This window comes from Nerophis lumbriciformis, linkage group LG05 (genome assembly GCF_033978685.3).
Source record: "Nerophis lumbriciformis linkage group LG05, RoL_Nlum_v2.1, whole genome shotgun sequence".
Classification (NCBI taxonomy): domain Eukaryota; kingdom Metazoa; phylum Chordata; class Actinopteri; order Syngnathiformes; family Syngnathidae; genus Nerophis; species Nerophis lumbriciformis.
The window spans coordinates 32,206,733-32,226,179 of NC_084552.2; the positions used below are offsets into that span (position 1 = coordinate 32,206,733).

A 19,447-nucleotide genomic window follows, 5' to 3' on the forward strand; every position below is an offset into this window, starting at 1 on the left:
CTCAGGAAATGTGTCCCTGGACACATGAGGACTTTGAATATGACCAATGGATGATCCTGTAACTACTTGGTATCGGATTGATACCCAAAATAGTGGTACCATTCAAAACTAATGTAAAGTATCAAACGACAGAAGAATAAGTGATTATTACATTTTAACAGAAGTGTAGATAGAACATGTTAAAAGAGAAAGTAAGCAGATATTAACAGTAAATGAACAAGTGGATTAATAATTCATTTTCTACCACTTGTCCTTAATCATTTTGACGAAATATTTGGAAGGATAAATTGTGAAGTGAATTATATTCATTTAGCGCTTTTCTCTAGTGACTCAAAGCGCTTTACATAGTGAAACCCAATATCTAAGTTACATTTAAACCAGTGTGGGTGGCACTGGGAGCAGGTGGGTAAAGTGTCTTGCCCAAGGACACAACGGCAGTAACTAGGATGGCGGAAGCGGGGATCGAACCTGGAACCCTCAAGTTGCTGGCACGGCCGCTCTACCAACCGAGCTATACCGCCCCATAAATGACACAATATGTTACTGCATACGTCAGCAGCTAAATTAAAGCCTTTCTTTGTTTACTTACTATTAAAAGACAAGTTGTCTTGTATGCTCACTATTTTATTTAAGGACTTCGGCTTCCTCCCAACTCCAAAGACATGCACCTGGAGATAGGCTGATTGGCAACACTAAATAGGCCCTAGTGTGTGAATGTGAGTGTGAATGTTGTCTGTCTATCTGTGTTGGCCCTGCGATGAGGTGGCGACTTGTCCAGGGTGTATCCCGCCTTCCGCCCGAATGTTGCTGAGATAGGCTCCAGCACCCCCCGCGACCCCGAAAGGGACAAATGGTAGAAAATGGATGGATGGATGGACTTAACTGCAATAAGAAACATATGTTTAATGGACCCAAAGATTTTTTGTTAAAATAAAGCCAATAATGCAATTTTTTGTGGTGCCCTTTATTTAGAAAAGTACCGAAATAATCATTTTTACCAAAATATTGGTGTCATTACAACACTATAGCCCTAAGCATGCATAATTGTTCAATCCATCCATCCATCTTCTACCGATTGTCCCTTTTGGGGTCGCTGCAGCCTATCTCCATTACATTTAAATTGGACTATAAAGGTGTAGCCTGTTGGTGGGCAACTTGTTTCTCCGACCCTTGGATCTCGAACAGCTGATTTTTTTTTTCTCTCCCAAAAACCAATACAACTCGAAAGTGCTTGTAAAATTCCAACAGGGGAGTTGTGCAAGTTTGCGTGCATGTGCTCCTTGTTCCGGCTTCACTTCTGTCCAATATAGTGGCAACGTGCTTTTTGTTCCTCCTCCTCCTCCATCCAAAACTGTGTCAGCTGCCATTTTTGGGATGAGAACGAGGCTGCAGATGACGGCGGTGTAAAATGGTGCCCGTGCTGAGATCATAATTAACATTTCCAACCTACATCAAACCCCGAACCACCCCACCCTCACCCTGCCTGCCTGCACACCGCCCCTGCACAACAAGAATGGGGAGAGAGAGAGAGAGAGAGAGAGAGAGCGAGAGAGAGAGAGAGAGCAAGAGAGAGAGAGAGAGAGAGAGAGAGAGAGAGAGAGAGAGAGAGAGAGAGGGGAGGGGGAGACGCCGTATGCTTGTATACAACCCTGATTTCCATTTTTTCCCCCAAGTCGTAATGTATTTAATTCAAGCGCAACGTAATCATGACGTGTCGTGTCATTAATCTCCTCGCCGCCTCGCGCGTAAGTACACCTCCAACACTTTCTTCCAGCTGCTTTGGGGTAAAAAAAAAACCAAAAACAACATTTATTCCAAAATAACAATCGAACTCCGTGCACTTCTACAACACCGCGTACGCTTTATTGTCTCCATGTTTAGTTTCTTTTTCGTGGCTAGTTCGGATATATGTGCATGCGTGAAAGAGAGAGATAGAGAGAGAGAGACTGGCATGCATGATGCACGTATGTAGCCGGGACCACGCCGCGCGCGCGCGCGTGTGTCATGTATGCACGCTGAGAAACAAGTCACTTTCCCCCCCAAAAGTCGAATTTTCTGTTCCTGTAACTTTAAGCAAGTTGCACGACCGACCGGACCGAACCTAACCGGAACCGAATCCGCTGGCTTGAAGAGGAACACACACGCACACTCAACAAAAAAAAAAAAGGAATGTATAAAGTTGCGCAGATTAGCACCGAGCAAGGATTGTGTTGCCAGGTCAGTGCACACGCACCAGCCTAATCCGATTGTTCCGAACGATACATGCCAAAAAAAAAAAAAAAAAAAAAAAAAAAAAAAAGTGGACGTGGCTGCTTTTAACTTTGTGCACCTAAAATGTTGCATTTTCTTCGGCGTGACTGTGGTTGCGTGCACGCGCGCGTGTGCGCGTTGGGTAGACTGGCAGATGAGTTACACGATCCACCCCCCCCACCCCCCCCATTTCTTCCATAGCGAACATTTTTGGAACAAAATGGAGCAGATGCGCTGACATGGCACTTCTTCACGCGCCGTCCGTGCACTATTGTTTATGTTGTTGTGTTGTTGTTGTTGTTGTTGTTGTGACGCTTAATTATGCTCATTTAGACATGAGATGGCCACGAAAGAGGCTATAAAAAATAAAAAAAATTGGTGGCACGTATTGTTGACACATGAGGAAACACATTCCATGCGAGATAAGGCAGTCAGCTGACTTTATAGGATGAGTTCAGGGTCCTTCATCGCGTTGGTTATTTGTACAACTGCACGTTATGCCACTTTAATAGGGACACCTATTGATGGCCCCCTGGTGAGAGATGCTGATTAGCGAATAGCCAGCCTCATCTTAACGAGCCTCTCCATTCAGGCAGTCCTCCTCCTCATCCTTTGTGATGGGAGGTGTGTGTGTGTGTGTGTGTGTGTGTGTGTGGGGGGGGGGGGGGGGGGGGGGGGGGGCAAATGCACGCCATCCAGGTGGCTCTTACGGTGTGTGTGTGTGTGTGTGTGTGTGTGTGTGTGTGTGTGTGCTGCTATAATCAGGATTCTGATTGATATAATTGGGTCATTAGTACGCTGGAGGGAGAGGCACCTGCTCCTCGCCGCATTGTGACATTCAGGATTACGTGGAGTATTCGGGTCTTGAGGAGTGCTTTCAGTGCGGACCACCCCCACCCCGCGCCCCTTCTCGGGGGAGTACCGCCGCCAGGTGATGGCGTGCGGGTTAAGATTCGCCCACTCGTGGTGGACCGGACACATGTTTATTAGTGAGAGCGTGCACCCGAGCAACAGGTGGCACTGGAGGCCTGAAGAAAGTGGCTTGAGGAAAAAGGCACAATAAGAACAGTGTGAGATTAATACATCAATCGAAAATTTGGGAATTTTATTTTTTGGGGGACCTGGAAAAGACCCAAACGTCATTTGTAGCTGATTGGACTATCTGTGTTGGCCCTGCGATGAGGTGGCGACTTCCGCCTGAATGCAGCTGAGATAGGCTCCAGCACCCCCCGCAAGCCCGAAAGGGACAAGCGGTAGGAAATGGATGGACCTCAAGGAAGCACACCTTGACAGGTGTAGCCGATACTTCGGTGTCCATGTGAGGAAAGAATGAGGAAGTATCCAAAGCCTCTTTCACACTAAAATGATTGCATTTATTCACCTGTGCATTTCACACAGAACCCAGTGTTGTTGTAATTGAGAGACAATTCCAGGTTAAGTGGGCGCATGGCGACATGAGAAGGACAGATAAATGGGTTATAGAGCTTTTCTACCTTCAAGGTACTCAAAGCGCTTTGACACTATTTCCACATTCACCCATTCACACACACTGATGGCGGGAGCTGCCATGCAAGCCCCTAACCACGACCCATCAGGAGCAAGGGTGAAGTGTCTTGCTCAAGGACACAACGGACGTGAAGTGGTTGGTAGACGGTGTGGATCAAACCAGGAACCCTCAGGTTGCTGGCACGGCCACTCTCTCATCCACCGCCACGCCGTCCCCAAGTGGTGTTAAACTCCACATCCAGTCCCGCATTGTGAAAACCCTTCCACACAGGTGCCTTCCCACCTCTGTTACATCCCTAATTGTACCTCAGAAGCCAGGAACAATTTGCAGGTTGACTTTTTTTTCCCCCACACATCAAATCTACTTTTCACATTGCTCAGCAAGTATGACCAAAATCTATAAACAATATATTAAGGCCTACATGAGCAGTGCGATCAGAGCTGTAACAGAGCCTGGACGATGCCTACATGCAGTGAGCTTCTGTTGCCGCCGTGATGCACCACTTTTGTAGGATCTCTGTGTGAAAGGCGGTAATATCCCCACTCAGTCCTTGTCCTGGTTCTCCAAGCCGACCCAGAACACAAGCAATGTTCTTGTGAGCTTGAGAAGACCGCTGGCTTCAGAACACACACACACACACACACACACACACACACACACACTGAGCTTTTACACCCTCTCATGTACAATTAAGATGTGTAACATGCAGACATGTGCCAACATGCACTTTATGATAAACTCTGAATAGTTACACAATGACATCACACAAACACACACACACACACGCACACAAAGACTTGCCTTAACATATTGGGCACACCTTTGTGGATCGAGTATTACAATTACTTAAAACTAGAACAGGGTGGCCAAGCTAAGGCCAATGGGCCATAAACGGCCTGTCAGAGCATTTGATACAACCCAAGTAAAGCCCAAAATGTCATAAGTGTCATGCGTTATTCACTAGGAATGTAGAAAATACTCATTCCTATTCTTACACAATTTGTCTATGGCAGTGTTTTTCAACCTTTTTGGAGCCGAGGCACATTTTTGTTCATTGAAGAAATGCGGAGGCACACTCCCAGCAGAAAACATAAAAAATGTAAACTCGGTAGTTGATATTGACAATAAAAAGTCATTGTTGCAATTGTTGGATATTAATTCAGACCATAACCAACCATGCATCACTATAGCTCTTGTCTCAAAGTAGGTGTACTGTCACCACATCACATCACGCCGTGACTTATTTAGAGTTTTTTGGTGTTTTCCTGTGTGCAGTGTCTTGTGCTCCTATTTTGGTGGCTTTTCCTGTTTTGTTGATATTTTCCTGTAACAGTTTCATGTCATCATTTGAGCGCTATTCCCCGCAACTATTTTAGTTGTGCGGACGCTATCCTTCTTTGTGTGGAAATGGTTGATTGTCATGTCATGTATGGATGTACTTTGTGGACGCCGTCTGCTCCACACGCTGTAAGTCTTTGCCGTCGTCCAGCATTCTGTTTTTGTTTACCTTTTAGCCAGTTCAGTTTTAGTTTCGTTTTCCATAGCCTTCCTTAAGCTTCAATGCCTTTTTTAGGGGCACTCGCCTTTAGTTTATTTTTGGTTTAAGCATTAGATACGACGTTTACAAAGCTGCTGCCACCTACTGATATGGAAGAGTATTACACGGTTACTCTGCCGAGCTCTAGACAGCACCGACATTCAACGGCACTTCATTTGCAGTTTTTAATTACTGGTTTGCATAAAATATTTTTAACCCAAATAGGTGAAATTACATAATCTCCCACGGCACACCAGACTGTATCTCACGGTGTGTGCCGCGGCACAGTGGTTGAAAAACACTGGTCTAGGGGTACAGCTGGACGTCCAAAACTACTGTAGCCCCTAGGGCTCCAAAGCGCACCCTTATTTTAGGTCTCCAAAAGTGTGTTCCCAAAACGGTAAAGGTTAAATTCCACCCCAGTGTCAAGACCCCTAAATCCTAAAACACTATTTTAGCGAAATGTTTTCAGAACTACACAAGATCCCAAAATGTCACCTGACCTCAGGTGCATATGGGAAGGATCCAGCGCCATAGCGACAGGTTCAGTCATGGCAGAACAAAGCCAGGCTGTGGTAATATTCATATGATAATGCTGCAGATACATTTAGCTGGTGTGTGTGTGTGTGTGTGTGTGTGTGTGTGTGTGTGTGTGTGTGTGTGTGTGTGTGTGTGTGTGTGAACGCTTACACACAGAAATAGAGTTGGCGGCGGCACATTCACACGGCACTCCTGACCGTGTTCTTTACACGCGGCCTGGGTTTATAACAGCGCCGCATGTTTTCTTTCTTTTTTCTCGCCCTGTTGTTTTTTATTTAATTTTTATTTTTTGCTTCTCGCCATGTTGGCAGGCTCCAATCTACCAGCTGATATCAGCATTCCCTGGCATGCCGCCAACCGGCAGCACTGCAGGACGGGGAGGTGGCAGGGGGTGGGTATGAGGCAGTTGCGGGGGGGCGGGTTAAGAGGGGCGGGAGCGAGAATGAAAGAAAATTAGTGAATAATAGACAGAGGGAGGGCGCACGAGGGGGATGGGAAGAAGACAGACGAGAGCGAAAGAACAATAATAGTGGGTTAAGAAGTGTGTGTGTGCGTGCGTGCATGCGTGATGGATGTGGAGTGATATCCCTGTGAGTCATAGCCGAGCTAAAATGTCAACTGGCTGCGCAACCAGCTCTTTGTCATGCACGCGCACACACACACACACACACACACACACACACACACCTGAACAACACAAATCTGTGACGACTATTTACGACCTTTTGTCTCTTCGTGCTCCTCCATTTTGACGATAATGATGATGATGATGAAGTCAACACAGTTTATAAGAGCACAATGCAACAAACACACAAGTGTGCATCATTTAATCATGTAGGCTGTGTTTGGCTTCAAAGACACCACACCCACTTTTTTTCCGAAATGCTGTGTGTGTGTGTGATTGAAGTAAAAAGTATGAGCACACAGGAAGGGTGTGTTTGGAAGCCCATCCTGTTTGGGACAGTGCATGCCTCCTAAAACACCCACACACGTACAAACACACACGCACGACTTTGGACATCTGCATGCTTACAGAACAGGTGCACACCTGTTACAGGTCCATAAAGTATGGTATTAAGTTTGCATCCACCTTCATTCGTAAGTTTTTAGTTTTTTTTACATTTTGTTTTGCTTCATCTGCAGGTGATTGAAGGAGGAGTCGTGCCCTCCACAGTCCAGACACTGGATAATGGCATAACACCGCACACACTGCTGGTAATTATTTCATGAATCTAGAAGCTTCTTACAGTCATGTGGCAAAATTAGGACAGTTGAGATGTGGTAGATGTTGGGTTGCAAAATTCTGGGAATATTCAAAGTTGGAAACTTTCCATGGGAATTAACGGGAAATTAATGGGAATAAACATTGAATGCAACATGCTAGATCTTGCAGCGTGATTATTAGCTAAAACAACCTGATTTAATGCAAATTCAGTAGAATTTCAAACCTACACAGTGCATTCCTCCATCACATGTGCAGTGCATTCTTCCAACACATGCACAGATAATTCCCAGCATGCTACACACTACAGCAGGGCTATTGAGGTCACACTAGTATTTGAGCCCAAGGACTTCATCCAGTCAGGTAAGTTTTGATGATATAACTGGGGTAAATATATTTGATCTACGGTATTTAAGTTTAATAGAGGTGTAATTGCTTGTTACCGTATGACTGTAGACTACTCCAGCAGACTTCCACTCAAGCTAGCTAGCTGTTCCTGTACTTGTTAAATGATTTTGAAGCCAATATCTCTAGCTAGCTAGGTTTATGTACAAACCCCGTTTCCATATGAGTTGGGAAATTGTGTTAGATGTAAATATAAACGGAATACAATGATTTGAAATCCTTTTCAACCCACATTCAATTGAATGCACTACAAAAACAAGATATTTGATGTTCAAACTCATAAACTTTATTTTTTTTTGCAAATAGTAATTAACTTAGAATTTCATGGCTGCAACATGTGCCAAAGTAGTTGGGAAAGGGCATGTTCACCACTGTTACATCGCCTTTCCTTTTAACAACACTCAGTAAACGTTTAGAAACTGAGTAGACACATTTTTTAAGCTTCTCAGATGGAATTCTTTCCCATTCTTGCTTGATGTACAGCTTAAGTTGTTCAACAGTCCGGGAGTCTCCGTTGTGGTATATTAGGCTTCATAATGCGCCACACATTTTCAATGGGAGACAGGTCTGGACTACAGGCAGGCCAGTCTAGTACCCGCACTTTTTTACTATGAAGCAACGTTGATGTAACACGTGGCTTGGCATTGTCTTGCTGAAATAAGCAGGGGCGTCCATGGTAACGTTGCTCGGATGGCAACATATGTTGCTCCAAAACCTGTATGTACCTTTCAGCATTAATGGCGCCTTCACAGATGTGTAAGTTACCTATGTCTTGGGCACTAATACACCCCCATACCATCACAGATGTTGGCTTTTCAACTTTGCGCCTATAACAATCCGGATGGTTCTTTTCCTCTTTGGTCCGTAGGACACGACCTCCACAGTTTCCAAAAACAATTTGAAATGTGGACTCGTCAGACCACAGAACACTTTTCCACTTTGTATCAGTCCATCTTAGATGAGCTCAGGCCCAGCGAAGCAAACAGCGTTTCTGGGTGTTGTTGATAAACGGTTTTCGCCTTGCATAGGAGAGTTTTAACTTGCACTTACAGATGTAGCGACCAACTGTAGTTACTGACAGTGGGTTTCTGAAGTGTTCCTGAGCCCATGTGGTAATATCCTTTACACACTGACGTCGCTTGTTGATGCAGTACAGCCTGAGGGATCGAAGGTCACGGGCTTAGCTGCTTACGTGCAGTGATTTCTCCAGATTCTCTGAACCCTTTGATGATATTACGGACCGTAGATGGTGAAATCCCTAAATTCCTTGCAATAGCTGGTTGAGAAAGGTTTTTCTTAAACTGTTCAACAATTTGCTCACGCATTTGTTGACAAAGTGGTGACCCTCGCCCCATCCTTGTTTGTGAATGACTGAGCATTTCATGGAATCTACTTTTATACCCAATCATGGCACCCACCTGTTCCCAATTTGCCTGTTCGCCTGTGCGATGTTCCAAATAAGTGTTTGATGAGCATTCCTCAACTTTATCAGTATTTATTGCCACCTTTCCCAACTTCTTTGTCACGTGTTGCTGGCATCAAATTCTAAAGTTAATGATTATTTGCAAAAAAAAAAAAAAGTTTATCAGTTTGAACATCAAATATGTTGTCTTTGTAGCATATTCAACTGAATATGGGTTGAAAATGATTTGCAAATCATTGTCTTCCGTTTATATTTACATCTAACACAATTTCCCAACTCATATGGAAACGGGGTTTTTACCACCAGTCTCATAATGAACCGAAAATATTTCTCTGTTAGCCGTGATGCTAATTTTCTCTGTTAAATCCCATTCATTTATGCTAACAACGTTAGTGATCCGAATTTACCTTTTTTGTGATCTGTAAAGTTCAACTAGCAAATACTAAATCAAAACGTGTAGTTTCGTCTGCCTTCTGTTCTGCTAGCCATTCTGTTGTCATACAAGAATGTAGGTTATAGTTTGATTTAGCATGCTGATTGAGTGTTCATTTATTCATCTAGCCTATTTGTACTAATTTGTCCATCAGTAAAATATTTTTAAAAACTACTCCAATTGTTTAGCTGACTATTTATATCTGTGTGTGGCATTGCATTAGTGTTTTACAAGAATAAATAAATACAAACAGAATAATGCCACGTACACCAGCTGATGTGTGGAGAACTTTCACCCCAACCAATGTAGGCGGAAAGGCTGTGTACATTTGCAAATACTGTGCAAAGAGCTACGTCAAAAATGCCACAAAGATGCAACAGCATGTAGACGAGTGCCCAATAATATAGAATTATTGTAATTCCCCATTATTCCCATATATTCCCATTAATTCCCATAGACGGTGTCCAACTTTGAATAATCGAAAAAAGGTCAATATTTCCAAACTTCCCGAGCTTAACTTCCCGTGGTAAATTTCCGGAAAGTTTCCGGAAATGTACCGAAAACTTTCCACCCCTTTGCAATCCGAGGTAGATGACATTGGCACAATTGTAAATGTATGACGCTCCCCATGGGTTGTGATCAAAATGTTTTGTATAGCATGCTAGCACGGATTTTTTTTAAATATTTTGTAATCATTAGACAAATAGTCTTTGACTTAATGGACAATTAGGTGCCAAGTTGTGGAATTACTGTAATGGTGGCCATATTTTTCAACCAATCTTGCTCAAATATCATATACTTGTCTTTTAAATAAAACCCCTGACGTTATTTGTAGTGTGCACAGAGCTGTGTGAAAAATTTTTAGTCAATCCGATTTAAGGGGTCAAACCTTTGGGGTTTAAACAGCTACACCAGGGGTCACCAACGCAGTGGCCGCGGGCACCAGGTAGCCCGTAAGGACCAGATGAGTAGCCCGCTGGCCTGTTGTAAAAATAGCTCAAATAGCAGCACTTACCAGTGAGCTGCCTCTATTTTTTAAATGTTATTTATTTACTAACAAGCTGGTTTCGCTTTGCTGGACATTTTTAATTCTAAAGAGAGACAAAACTCAAATAGAATTTGAAAATCCAAGAAAATATTTTAAAGACTTGGTCTTCACGAACTGACAAAGAAACAGATAACAGATTTGGTGTCCAGTTCAAAGTGTGACATGATTTATTTAAAAATTTGAGAGTTGACTTTTGTATTTTACATGAGTTTTTATTTGTACAAACATGGTGCAAAGTAATTCATGATTTGTTAAAAAAAAAATGTTAGTGGCTAGCTAGTTAAAATGGGATATTGTGATTTCACAAGACTGTCTTAGAAGTGATCATTTGAAAATGTTCAATTTGAAAAATGTGCACTTAGAGAAAATATAAAAATAAAGTGTTGCATATTGATATTTATCTGTTTCTATATTTATTTATTGTGAGAAATCATTAAGATGATCAGTGTTTCCACAAAGATAAATATCATTAATAATAATAACAGAGTTAAAGGTAAATTGAGCAAATTGGCTATTTCTGGCAATTTATTTAAGTGTGTATCAAACTGGTAGCCCCTGCGATGAGATGGCGACTTGTCCAGGGTGTACCCTGCCTTCCGCCCGATTGTAGCTGAGATAGGCTCCAGCGCCCCCCGCGACCCCAAAGGGAATAAGCGGTAGAAAATGGATGGATGGAAACTGGTAGCCCTTCGCATTAATCAGTAACCAATAAGTAGCTCTTGGTTTCAAAAAGGTTGGTGACCCCTGAGCTACACCATTTGGTGTTTTTATCAGAAAAATAAGAGCACAGGCAACACTATTTTGACAATTGTTCACTTTTTGTGTGCAGAAGTTCAGGAGTAGAAGAGTTAGCTTACACATACACTAATCTTTTCGCAAGACTGTTACACATTTTTTGTTTTAACTCACTATTTGTGTGTGTGTGTGTGTGTGTGTGTGTGTGTGTGTGTGTGTGCGTGTGTGTGTACTAACAGAGGATGGATTCTCCGCCAGATTGCATCTTGTCCCTTTCCTGTGAGCAACCCCTGTCTCCTCCCACACTAGAGCCTAGCCCCCAGGGGCTCCAAAGCCCACATCCGTCTCCTCAAAGTCCAGATACGGTGCCGTACTCCCCTCTCTCTCCATTGGTCATTCCTGCGGCGGCTCACCACCACCAAGAGAATGATGAGTTAGAAGAGCAGGATGGCGACGCACCGCCATCGCCCACTCCGGCCGTGGCGTTATTTCCAGGAGGAGAAGCAGGACACAGTCCATTTTTGGACTCCTCTCCGCCAGCCACACCGTCAGCACCACTCCTCGGGTTTGGAGCCTTAGAGTTGGCTTTGTCTTCAGGCCAGAGCGGAACCTGCAATGATGAACTGGACCTTCAGCTTTTCCAGAAGAATGCCATCACCAGGGCAGCACCCGGAGTTGGAGGTTCCTCATCTGTACCTTCGCTCAAGTTCCCTTGTCACGTGTGTGGGAAAAGATTCCGATTCCAAAGCATTTTGTCTCTACACGCCCGAGCTCACAGCCTGGACAGGCATCGTCGAGCCTCACCACATTATAGCAGCATGCTCCCCTCAGCGCCCCTAAAACAGCACCTAAAGGTCCAACAGTGCAAAAAAAACATAACCTCGAACCACAGAAAAGACTCCAACCAGTGCATGCTGACTGCGAATGTCATTCATCACCCAGAGGAAGAGGATATTGATGGCGAAGTCAAAGGATTGGAAGAGGACCTTCAATTTGAACAAAATCAACCCTTCCTGCTGGATGACAGCACAGACCCTCCTTCTGTGACCACATCGACTCCAGCAGCACCTACATTCCGTTGCCATGCCTGCAAAGGAAAATTCAGGACGACTTCAGAGTTGGCACGCCATGTAAGGATTCTCCACAATCCCTACAAATGCACGATGTGTCCCTTCTCCGCCAGTCAGGAAGCTTCCCTGGCATCCCACCTGCAAGAGTGCCACCTTTCCTCTGAAGGGCCTGCTCTGCCGCCAGCATTTTCCAACGGCAGGCCCATCAGTGCACCCTCAGAGACTCCTTCAGCCCAAACCTCGGCTGCGACTCAGGTGACATCACCTGCTAAAGTGGCAGGATCATCCTCACTGCCTGCATTCCGTTGTGAAACTTGTGGACAAAGGTTCACCCAGTCTTGGTTTCTTAAGGGACACATGCGGAAGCACAAGGACTCCTTGGACCATAAGTGCCAGGTTTGTGGCCGTGGCTTCAAGGAGCCATGGTTCCTGAAGAATCACATGAAAGTACACCTCAACAAGCTCGGTCTCAAAGCTGGCTTGGGAAACATTGACCAACAGTCTAAAAGCTCTGCCAGTAATCCGTCCCTGAATGCCCTCTACTCCAGCCTCCTTTTGGCTCAGCAAGGGGGTGGCAGGGCTGGCCAAGGTAGATCAGATAAGGAGACCAGAGGCAAAATGTGTTCAAGCAAGTCAGCCATTTTGGGCTACCTCGGCCTTCCTGGAGACGGCAGCGGAGCCAGCTGCATGGAGAGACTCCAGGCTGTCGCCCAAGTTGCAGAGATGGGAAACAGTGTTGGTGATATGAGCTCAGAAGGAAGAGAGACAGGAGGAAATAGAGGCATAAGTGATGCCACAGTATCTGAAGGAAGGGAGCAGGCCGCCTGGTGGCAACTTGTGGCTCGCAGCCTGGCTGTGGCGCAGCACCACCAGCATCAACGAGTCAATCAGAGAAACAAGTCAATGACAGCAGAAAGTGACCCAGTCAGAACCTATGTTGACACTATGGATCCCAGAGAAGCGTCTGGAGCAGCAGAGGGCTCATGGGAATGCCCCGACTGCGGAAAGGTCTTCCACAGCCTCCAGCAGGTTGTCGTCCATGCTCGTGTTCATACTCAGAAAGCCCAGAGAGAAGGTGATGTGCAGAGCAGTGGCAGCTCCAGAGGGAGAGGAGGCCCTGGTGAAGTGCGGCAGGATCCTCAACTTCTCAGCAGTGGAGACAGGAGGCAAGAATCCAAAGGAGCATCTGCGGGCTTTCCTTCAGTCATGCCAGCCTTGAAAGGTGTGCCTTTCACCCTTTATTGTTGTCTAGGTTTGCATGATAGACATCTTTATTTCTTTGCTAATTTCACAGGAGAGAACGGCGCGGCAACCTTCCTTGCGTCGCTTCCCACCAGAGAGCGTGTGCGAGGCAGAGGGATTAAAGATTGCCCCTACTGCGGTAAAGCCTTCCGCTCATCCCATCACCTCAAAGTGCACCTGAGAGTTCACACAGGTAGGAGCCTGCTGCGAGATTAACAAACCGCAACCATCATCTCTTTGAGTAATGTTCTATTTTACTTTCACCCCAGAGAGCCAGCTCGTGCTAATCATAGCTCCACTGCTCAACGACTCCTCCATCCTTTAAGGAAAAAAAACAATTATAAAATCTAATAAGGCTTTGATTGACACAGTCGGGCATTTTTGTCATTACTGCGTTTCTATACTGAGAGCTGCTTCTGATATTGTATGAATATACGTCTATATTTTGACAACATTTTTGCCCAATCTTCTTTATCTGACCTCATTACTACATGACATATTTTTTAAGGATATTGTTGCCCTCTCATAGGTTTATACATACTCATTTGACCTTGTCAGCAGGATCCTCTCATTTGTGTCACATGTAATTTTTTCTAAATCAAAATCATTGCCCCTCAGTGTTATTTTTCATTGATATTCCATTCATGTGACCTATGAGACTTGTCACACGGAGCGGTGATGGCAACACATGATTAGCGTTGGTCACCCATGTAAGTGAAAGGAATGATAATCATGAAGACTGCCTCTTTGAGAAAACCCTAAGCTTTTTTGTTTCGTATTCTAAGTGGGTAGATTAAACTTGCTCATAGTTAATCACTGCAGAAAGCGTTCCTTTTGTTCGTTCATTTTGTTTTGTTCTTGAGAATTTCATCACTTTTTCACAGTTTTCAGTCTCCTCCGCTCTCTGGTGTACATTGAAATATGTGATGTAACACTGCCCTCTGCCTAGCATGTGCGTTACTGCATCAGTTGGATATGATTCAAACCAAATTTTCAGTATATAATTTTATGGTGTAGCATTTTTCATTTTGTTACAAAATAAAACAATTTTCTCTATTATTTTGCTAAGGTGAGAGACCCTACAAATGCCCCCACTGCGACTACGCCGGTACCCAGTCTGGCTCGCTCAAGTATCACCTTCAGCGGCACCACAGGGAGCAGCGTAGCATGTCGGCAGGCTCCTCCAGTACTGCCGCCATCAACGGTCTGCCCTCTGCTAAGCAGCGCCGCTCTCAACTCAATCACAGCCCCTCTGGCGGCGTTCCAGCTGACAGTCCTACCTTGAGGCCGACCCAACAGTCTTGGCTGCTCGGTATTCCAGACCAGCAGGACCACCGTAAGGCCTTGGCAGCTCTAAGGGATGTCGACCTGGAGACGCAGTACCGCTATCTGTCAGGAGTGATGGGGGCGCTTTACCAAGGTGGTATGGAAGGAGCTTGGATCAGGGAGTCCCCCCCTCCAAAAGCCCAGAAGATATCCCGCAGGAAGCCCCTTACCACCAACCGTATGGTGCAACTATCCAGCGACAAACAAGCATCTTCAAGTCAAGGCGGTTTTGAACCTCTAGATCTGTCCCGCCGTCCCTCACCAAGCCTCGTAGGGGTGGAAGAAGAGGGAGTCTTTCAAGAGGAAAGCTGTGGTGACCGCGTTACACTAAACCAGTGTTCCGAATGTCCATTTCGGACATCCTCCTCTGAGCTCATGAATATGCACCTGCAGGTCAACCACACCAGTAAATCCAGACGCAAGAGAGGCTCTGTATCCTCCTTCGACGATGATGGCGCTTCTAAAGTGATCAAATCCCGCCCCTATCCCACTGAGCTCGACTCCCTTGGGATTTGGAGGCATGGGGAAGGGTCCTCTACCCAGACCAGAACCCTCAATGAGCTCGCTCCTGATGATTATAATGATGATGATGATTGCCAAGAGTCCAATTGGGCTTTGCTACCCCAAACTTTGAGTGACAGTCGGGTCCTCCAAGAGGAAGGGGAGGAGGAGGAAGAGAGTAGCAGTCTAGAGGATTCCCCAAAACAGGATTAGGATACTGCACCAACCATGATTGGACCCGGTAGAAACATTCTCACAGATTAGGTTTGGAACTTCCAGAGAAAGCTATGGTCCTGACAGGGTGGTCCTCCAAACAACAAGTATGGACATCTTTTTCTATACATTTTTCAGCCTCCAAAATTCCTCGAGGGTGTTCAATTTGATGAACTGATCCTGCATCATTCCAGCTTCGGTTTCTCCACGAGAGACGGACCAAACCGTTGCAAGGTCAAGGTACTGGTCCAAGTCGCGCAAAGCTGTTGAAGTGAAAGTGTGATTTAATTTTGCCTTCCTGTCTGATATGTGAGCGTTATAGAAAAGTAGTTTTTTTGTCTGGTTTTTAAGTTAGTGCCCGTACTTCTGCTTGGAGGATGAGGTCGGGTCACTTGTTTGACCTTGAAACCCAGCCCCAGTACACTTGGCATTACAGTGCACTTGTAGCTCTAGTTGCGTTCTGTGAAAGTGATGCTGATGTCATCGATGTAGATGATGAAAAAGGAGTGAGCAAAAGCTCAAAACACAATCAAGTGGAGATGCTCTTCTTTGTTGGTACAGTAGGAGCACAGATTAAAAACACTAACAATTAAGACAATATAGACATTCCAGTCGAACACGTAGCCTCTATCACAAAAAAATGTCATTCCTGAAAGAAACTTAAAGATTATTTTGATGTGTGTGTGTGAGCTAAAACTAGTTGGAATGTCCTTAATGCGCACTGTGCAAGTCTTCAAAATACCATAAATACTGTGCAAGTCTTCAAAATACCATAAATACTCGATAGCCCGGGAGATAATTTACCTAAACCGTAAATTGGAAGCGGGTGATAATTGGAAAGAGTCCGTTAAACAACCTAAATAGTAATTTGGAGTTCATGAAAAAACGTAAAGAGAAATGTAGCTCTCTGACTACATGGTCATTTATTAACAAGTATGTTGCAGAACACAGCATCAACACCACTGATATAACAGCGGTTAGGCGCAAAAGTGCTCAGCCAGGATTAATAACACTGATGAGTTGGTTATAAACAACATAACAAGTATGTCAAGTTTAACACGAATGTGTTTCACCAACAGCTGAGTCACAACATTTTTAGTGCATGCAGAAGTAGATAAAGCCTGGCTTGTGCAAAATTCTGAATATGGAATTTAAATTCAATTCATTTGAATAATTTACATTTCAACTGAATTGGCTCCACCCCATAGGATGTTGAATCAGAATTTGAATTACAGAACGTTTAAATAATTTGAGTTTTAATTCAGTGAAATTCCTTATAGCCAGGAAGAATGTGACACATTTACGTGTTTGTAAAAATATTTTACAAACACTAAAATTCAACACAAATGATTACTTCCCAGTCTTATTTTCCAAATCCCAGTATAGAAATTATTTTTTCAGCATTGTCCAAAATGTGAAAGTTGTAATGCATCAAATGAGATAATCTGAATAATAGAAGATGCTTTTATTCTTGTCAATTAAAAACATTTTGTCGTTGAAATATAATTGGTACGTAAGGTAAAAAGAAATGTGTATTACAGTCTGAATTAGCTAAATTGACTTTATAATGTGTAAATGAGGTTGATAGTATTAGTATGTTTATAAAATATGTAAAATGGACTGTAAAGCATGATTTTGGAATACACCAAAAATATAAATTGTAATTTCTTTTTTACTTACTGCTTAGATGCAACATCCATTCAAATTCATAGAATTTAATTTGAATTCGGAAGACTTTCTTAATACAATTTGGAATTTTGCTAAAGCCTGGATAATGCTAAACCACTCATGAAACTTCAAATGCAGCTACTGTGAGGAAATAAAAAGCCTGCCTACCGCTACAAATGTCATTGATAATGTTTTTGGTTTTTTTTGCTCTTCTCTAATCATAGACCATTTTGCAGACTACGAGACTGAATTGAACAGAGGTGTTAATTGGAGCACTTACGGTAGACAATTACTCGACCAAATCTTTGTTTTCTTCTTGTTTTTTATTCATGATTGACGTTCAATCAATCAATCAATGTTTATTTATATAGCCCTAAATCACAAGTGTCTCAAAGGGCTGCACAAGCCACAACGACATCCTCGGTACAGAGTCCACATTGTCTACAAACACGTTGTTGTTTTCAGACGCCTTGCTTTGCAATAGCCGCGCGACCTCATCCAAATGTGTCGTCCAACCCTGGGAACTGGTTGTAAAAGAGTGTTTAAATACAGTACATGTTTTGGTTTTGTTTTTCCGTGGGAATGTAAGGCTGCATCTCTTGAGTCTCCTCAGCAAAGAGTGTCAAAGCCACCGTGCCTTCTGTTTCAAGCACTTCCTGGTGTTTTTTGTACAACTCACCAAAAGCCGATAGCGACACGCTTCTTCCTGTCTGTCCTTCCGTCGCCCCCTCACCCCCCTTAAGTACAGACCTTAAACAGGGTCACTAGGCCCAACATGTATTGACCAAAGCCCGAGTCAAAGACTAATGGGTATATTTAATCTCTTAAATTGCCAAAATCTGTCCGACGTGACACTAAAGCTCAATGAAGACTAATAATCCCATCTTCCATCTTGCTCGTCCCTTGAGTTCCTGGTTGTCCATAAACTGAAGGTGACGTATCTGCTACCGAGGCCTTTATTATTATTATAAGAGATAAATCTTTGTGTGTGTGTGTGTGTGTGTGTGTGTGTGTGTGTGTGTGTGTGTGTGTGTGTGTGTGTGTAAGTGGGGAAACATTCTTTCCATAATGATTATTGAATTATTGTTTCAGCGTCGAAAAGAAGGTTAAAAGAAAATTTACAAGAAATGTCTTGTTGAATGTTGTACAGATAGAGCTTAGAGGTGTCGTTCGTTGTGTTGTTTTTCTTTCAAATGAGAGCACAAACCTGAGTGCTGGTCCTTTTGGCTCCTCCCACCGGCATTTTGGGATTAAAATAAGACTGCCAATCATCCCCCCCAAACCAGAGCACAATTCAAAACAATAATGTTTTGAATGTACCGTATGTGAAATGCACTGTGCCTCAAACGCATGGTCCCAAATTTATAATCCAATTTTTGGACACCTTGAATATTTGTTGCACCTTATCTCCTGCCTGTCAATCAATCAATCAATCAATGAGGGTAAAGTAACGTTGAGGAGGCGAGTGGGCCATGCCAGGTTTGGGCTCTTGTGTAGTTGACTGCCATTGCAGTGAGGATCAAAGTGATCTAACATAGTAGTGACTAATATGAATTTGTGGACAGATGAAAAAAGAATACATTAGAAATAAAGATAAATATTAAATGAACTTGTCACTTTTTTTTTCAAAAAAACCCATCCCCAGATGATTAAAATGTTTTTGTTTTATGCCACAGTCTTATCGTTTCAGGGGAGATGTGTGGGAGATGGCGGTCTCTTGTGGCCTTAACTGCAAATGCAACTTTACCTTATTTTAAAGGGGGCCTTTGATGATTTTCCTCTTCTCTGACTTACAAATGTTATAATGTTGGATTCTCATGTTAAATAACTCCTAAGTGTCAATTGAAAAGGTTCATGCATTTGGGTGTGATTTTGCGTGCAATTTTGGATGCCTCTGAACACTGTTTTGCTGATGTTTTTTTTTTTAAACAGTGGGCCTAGTGTGATGTCACAGTGTGGTGGACGTACTTATATGGACATCTTTACAATACGAAAATAATGCCCTTGTCAATTAATAATAAACATGTTACCATATTAGGTCATGCCAACGACGCTAGCGTCATTACATTACGATAGCACGTACAAATATGCATGAAAACACTCCCACAGACATCACACATGGAATGGTTTAGTAAGTATAAATCCAATTCTAGTTCTACTGTAAAACTTAACAAACATTGCTTGGCGTGATGAATGAAGAATCGATATGAGTCTAAATGCTATGCACAACTGGAAGATGAACACGGCACTGCCATTGAAAAAAATAAAAAGCACTATACTCGTAAATGGAAGAACACTTACAGTTACCGAACTCGTCCATACGATGG

The 19,447-nt window shown here is 43.5% G+C and overlaps 1 protein-coding gene across 2 annotated transcripts; it reads left to right on the forward strand.

Annotated features, from left to right (window-relative positions):
• Positions 1 to 1,403: 1,403 nt before the first annotated feature.
• znf219 (zinc finger protein 219) lies at positions 1,404 to 18,729 on the forward strand. Of its 2 annotated transcripts, none has more exons than XM_061960813.2 (5): positions 1,404 to 1,745; positions 6,978 to 7,049; positions 11,340 to 13,392; positions 13,465 to 13,605; positions 14,482 to 18,729. In XM_061960813.2, the coding sequence occupies exons 1-5, from the start codon at positions 1,707 to 1,709 to the stop codon at positions 15,450 to 15,452; spliced, it is 3,276 nt and encodes a 1,091-aa protein (XP_061816797.1). In that variant the 5' UTR covers positions 1,404 to 1,706; the 3' UTR covers positions 15,453 to 18,729. The 2 variants fall into 2 exon arrangements, with proteins under 2 accessions (XP_061816797.1, XP_061816798.1); XM_061960814.2 differs by having other exon boundaries at positions 13,465 to 13,551.
• The last annotated feature ends 718 nt before the right edge of the window (positions 18,730 to 19,447 follow it).

What these genes read in the sequence shown, in the direction of transcription:
- znf219 (XM_061960813.2), top strand. Translation starts at nt 1,707, where the DNA reads ATGACGTGTCGTGTCATTAATCTCCTCGCCGCCTCGCGC. An exon ending in AGTCATGCCAGCCTTGAAAG is followed by an intron (nt 13,393 to 13,464) that starts GTGTGCCTTTCA and finishes CTAATTTCACAG; the next exon opens with GAGAGAACGGCGCGGCAACC. An exon ending in GCACCTGAGAGTTCACACAG is followed by an intron (nt 13,606 to 14,481) that starts GTAGGAGCCTGC and finishes TATTTTGCTAAG; the next exon opens with GTGAGAGACCCTACAAATGC.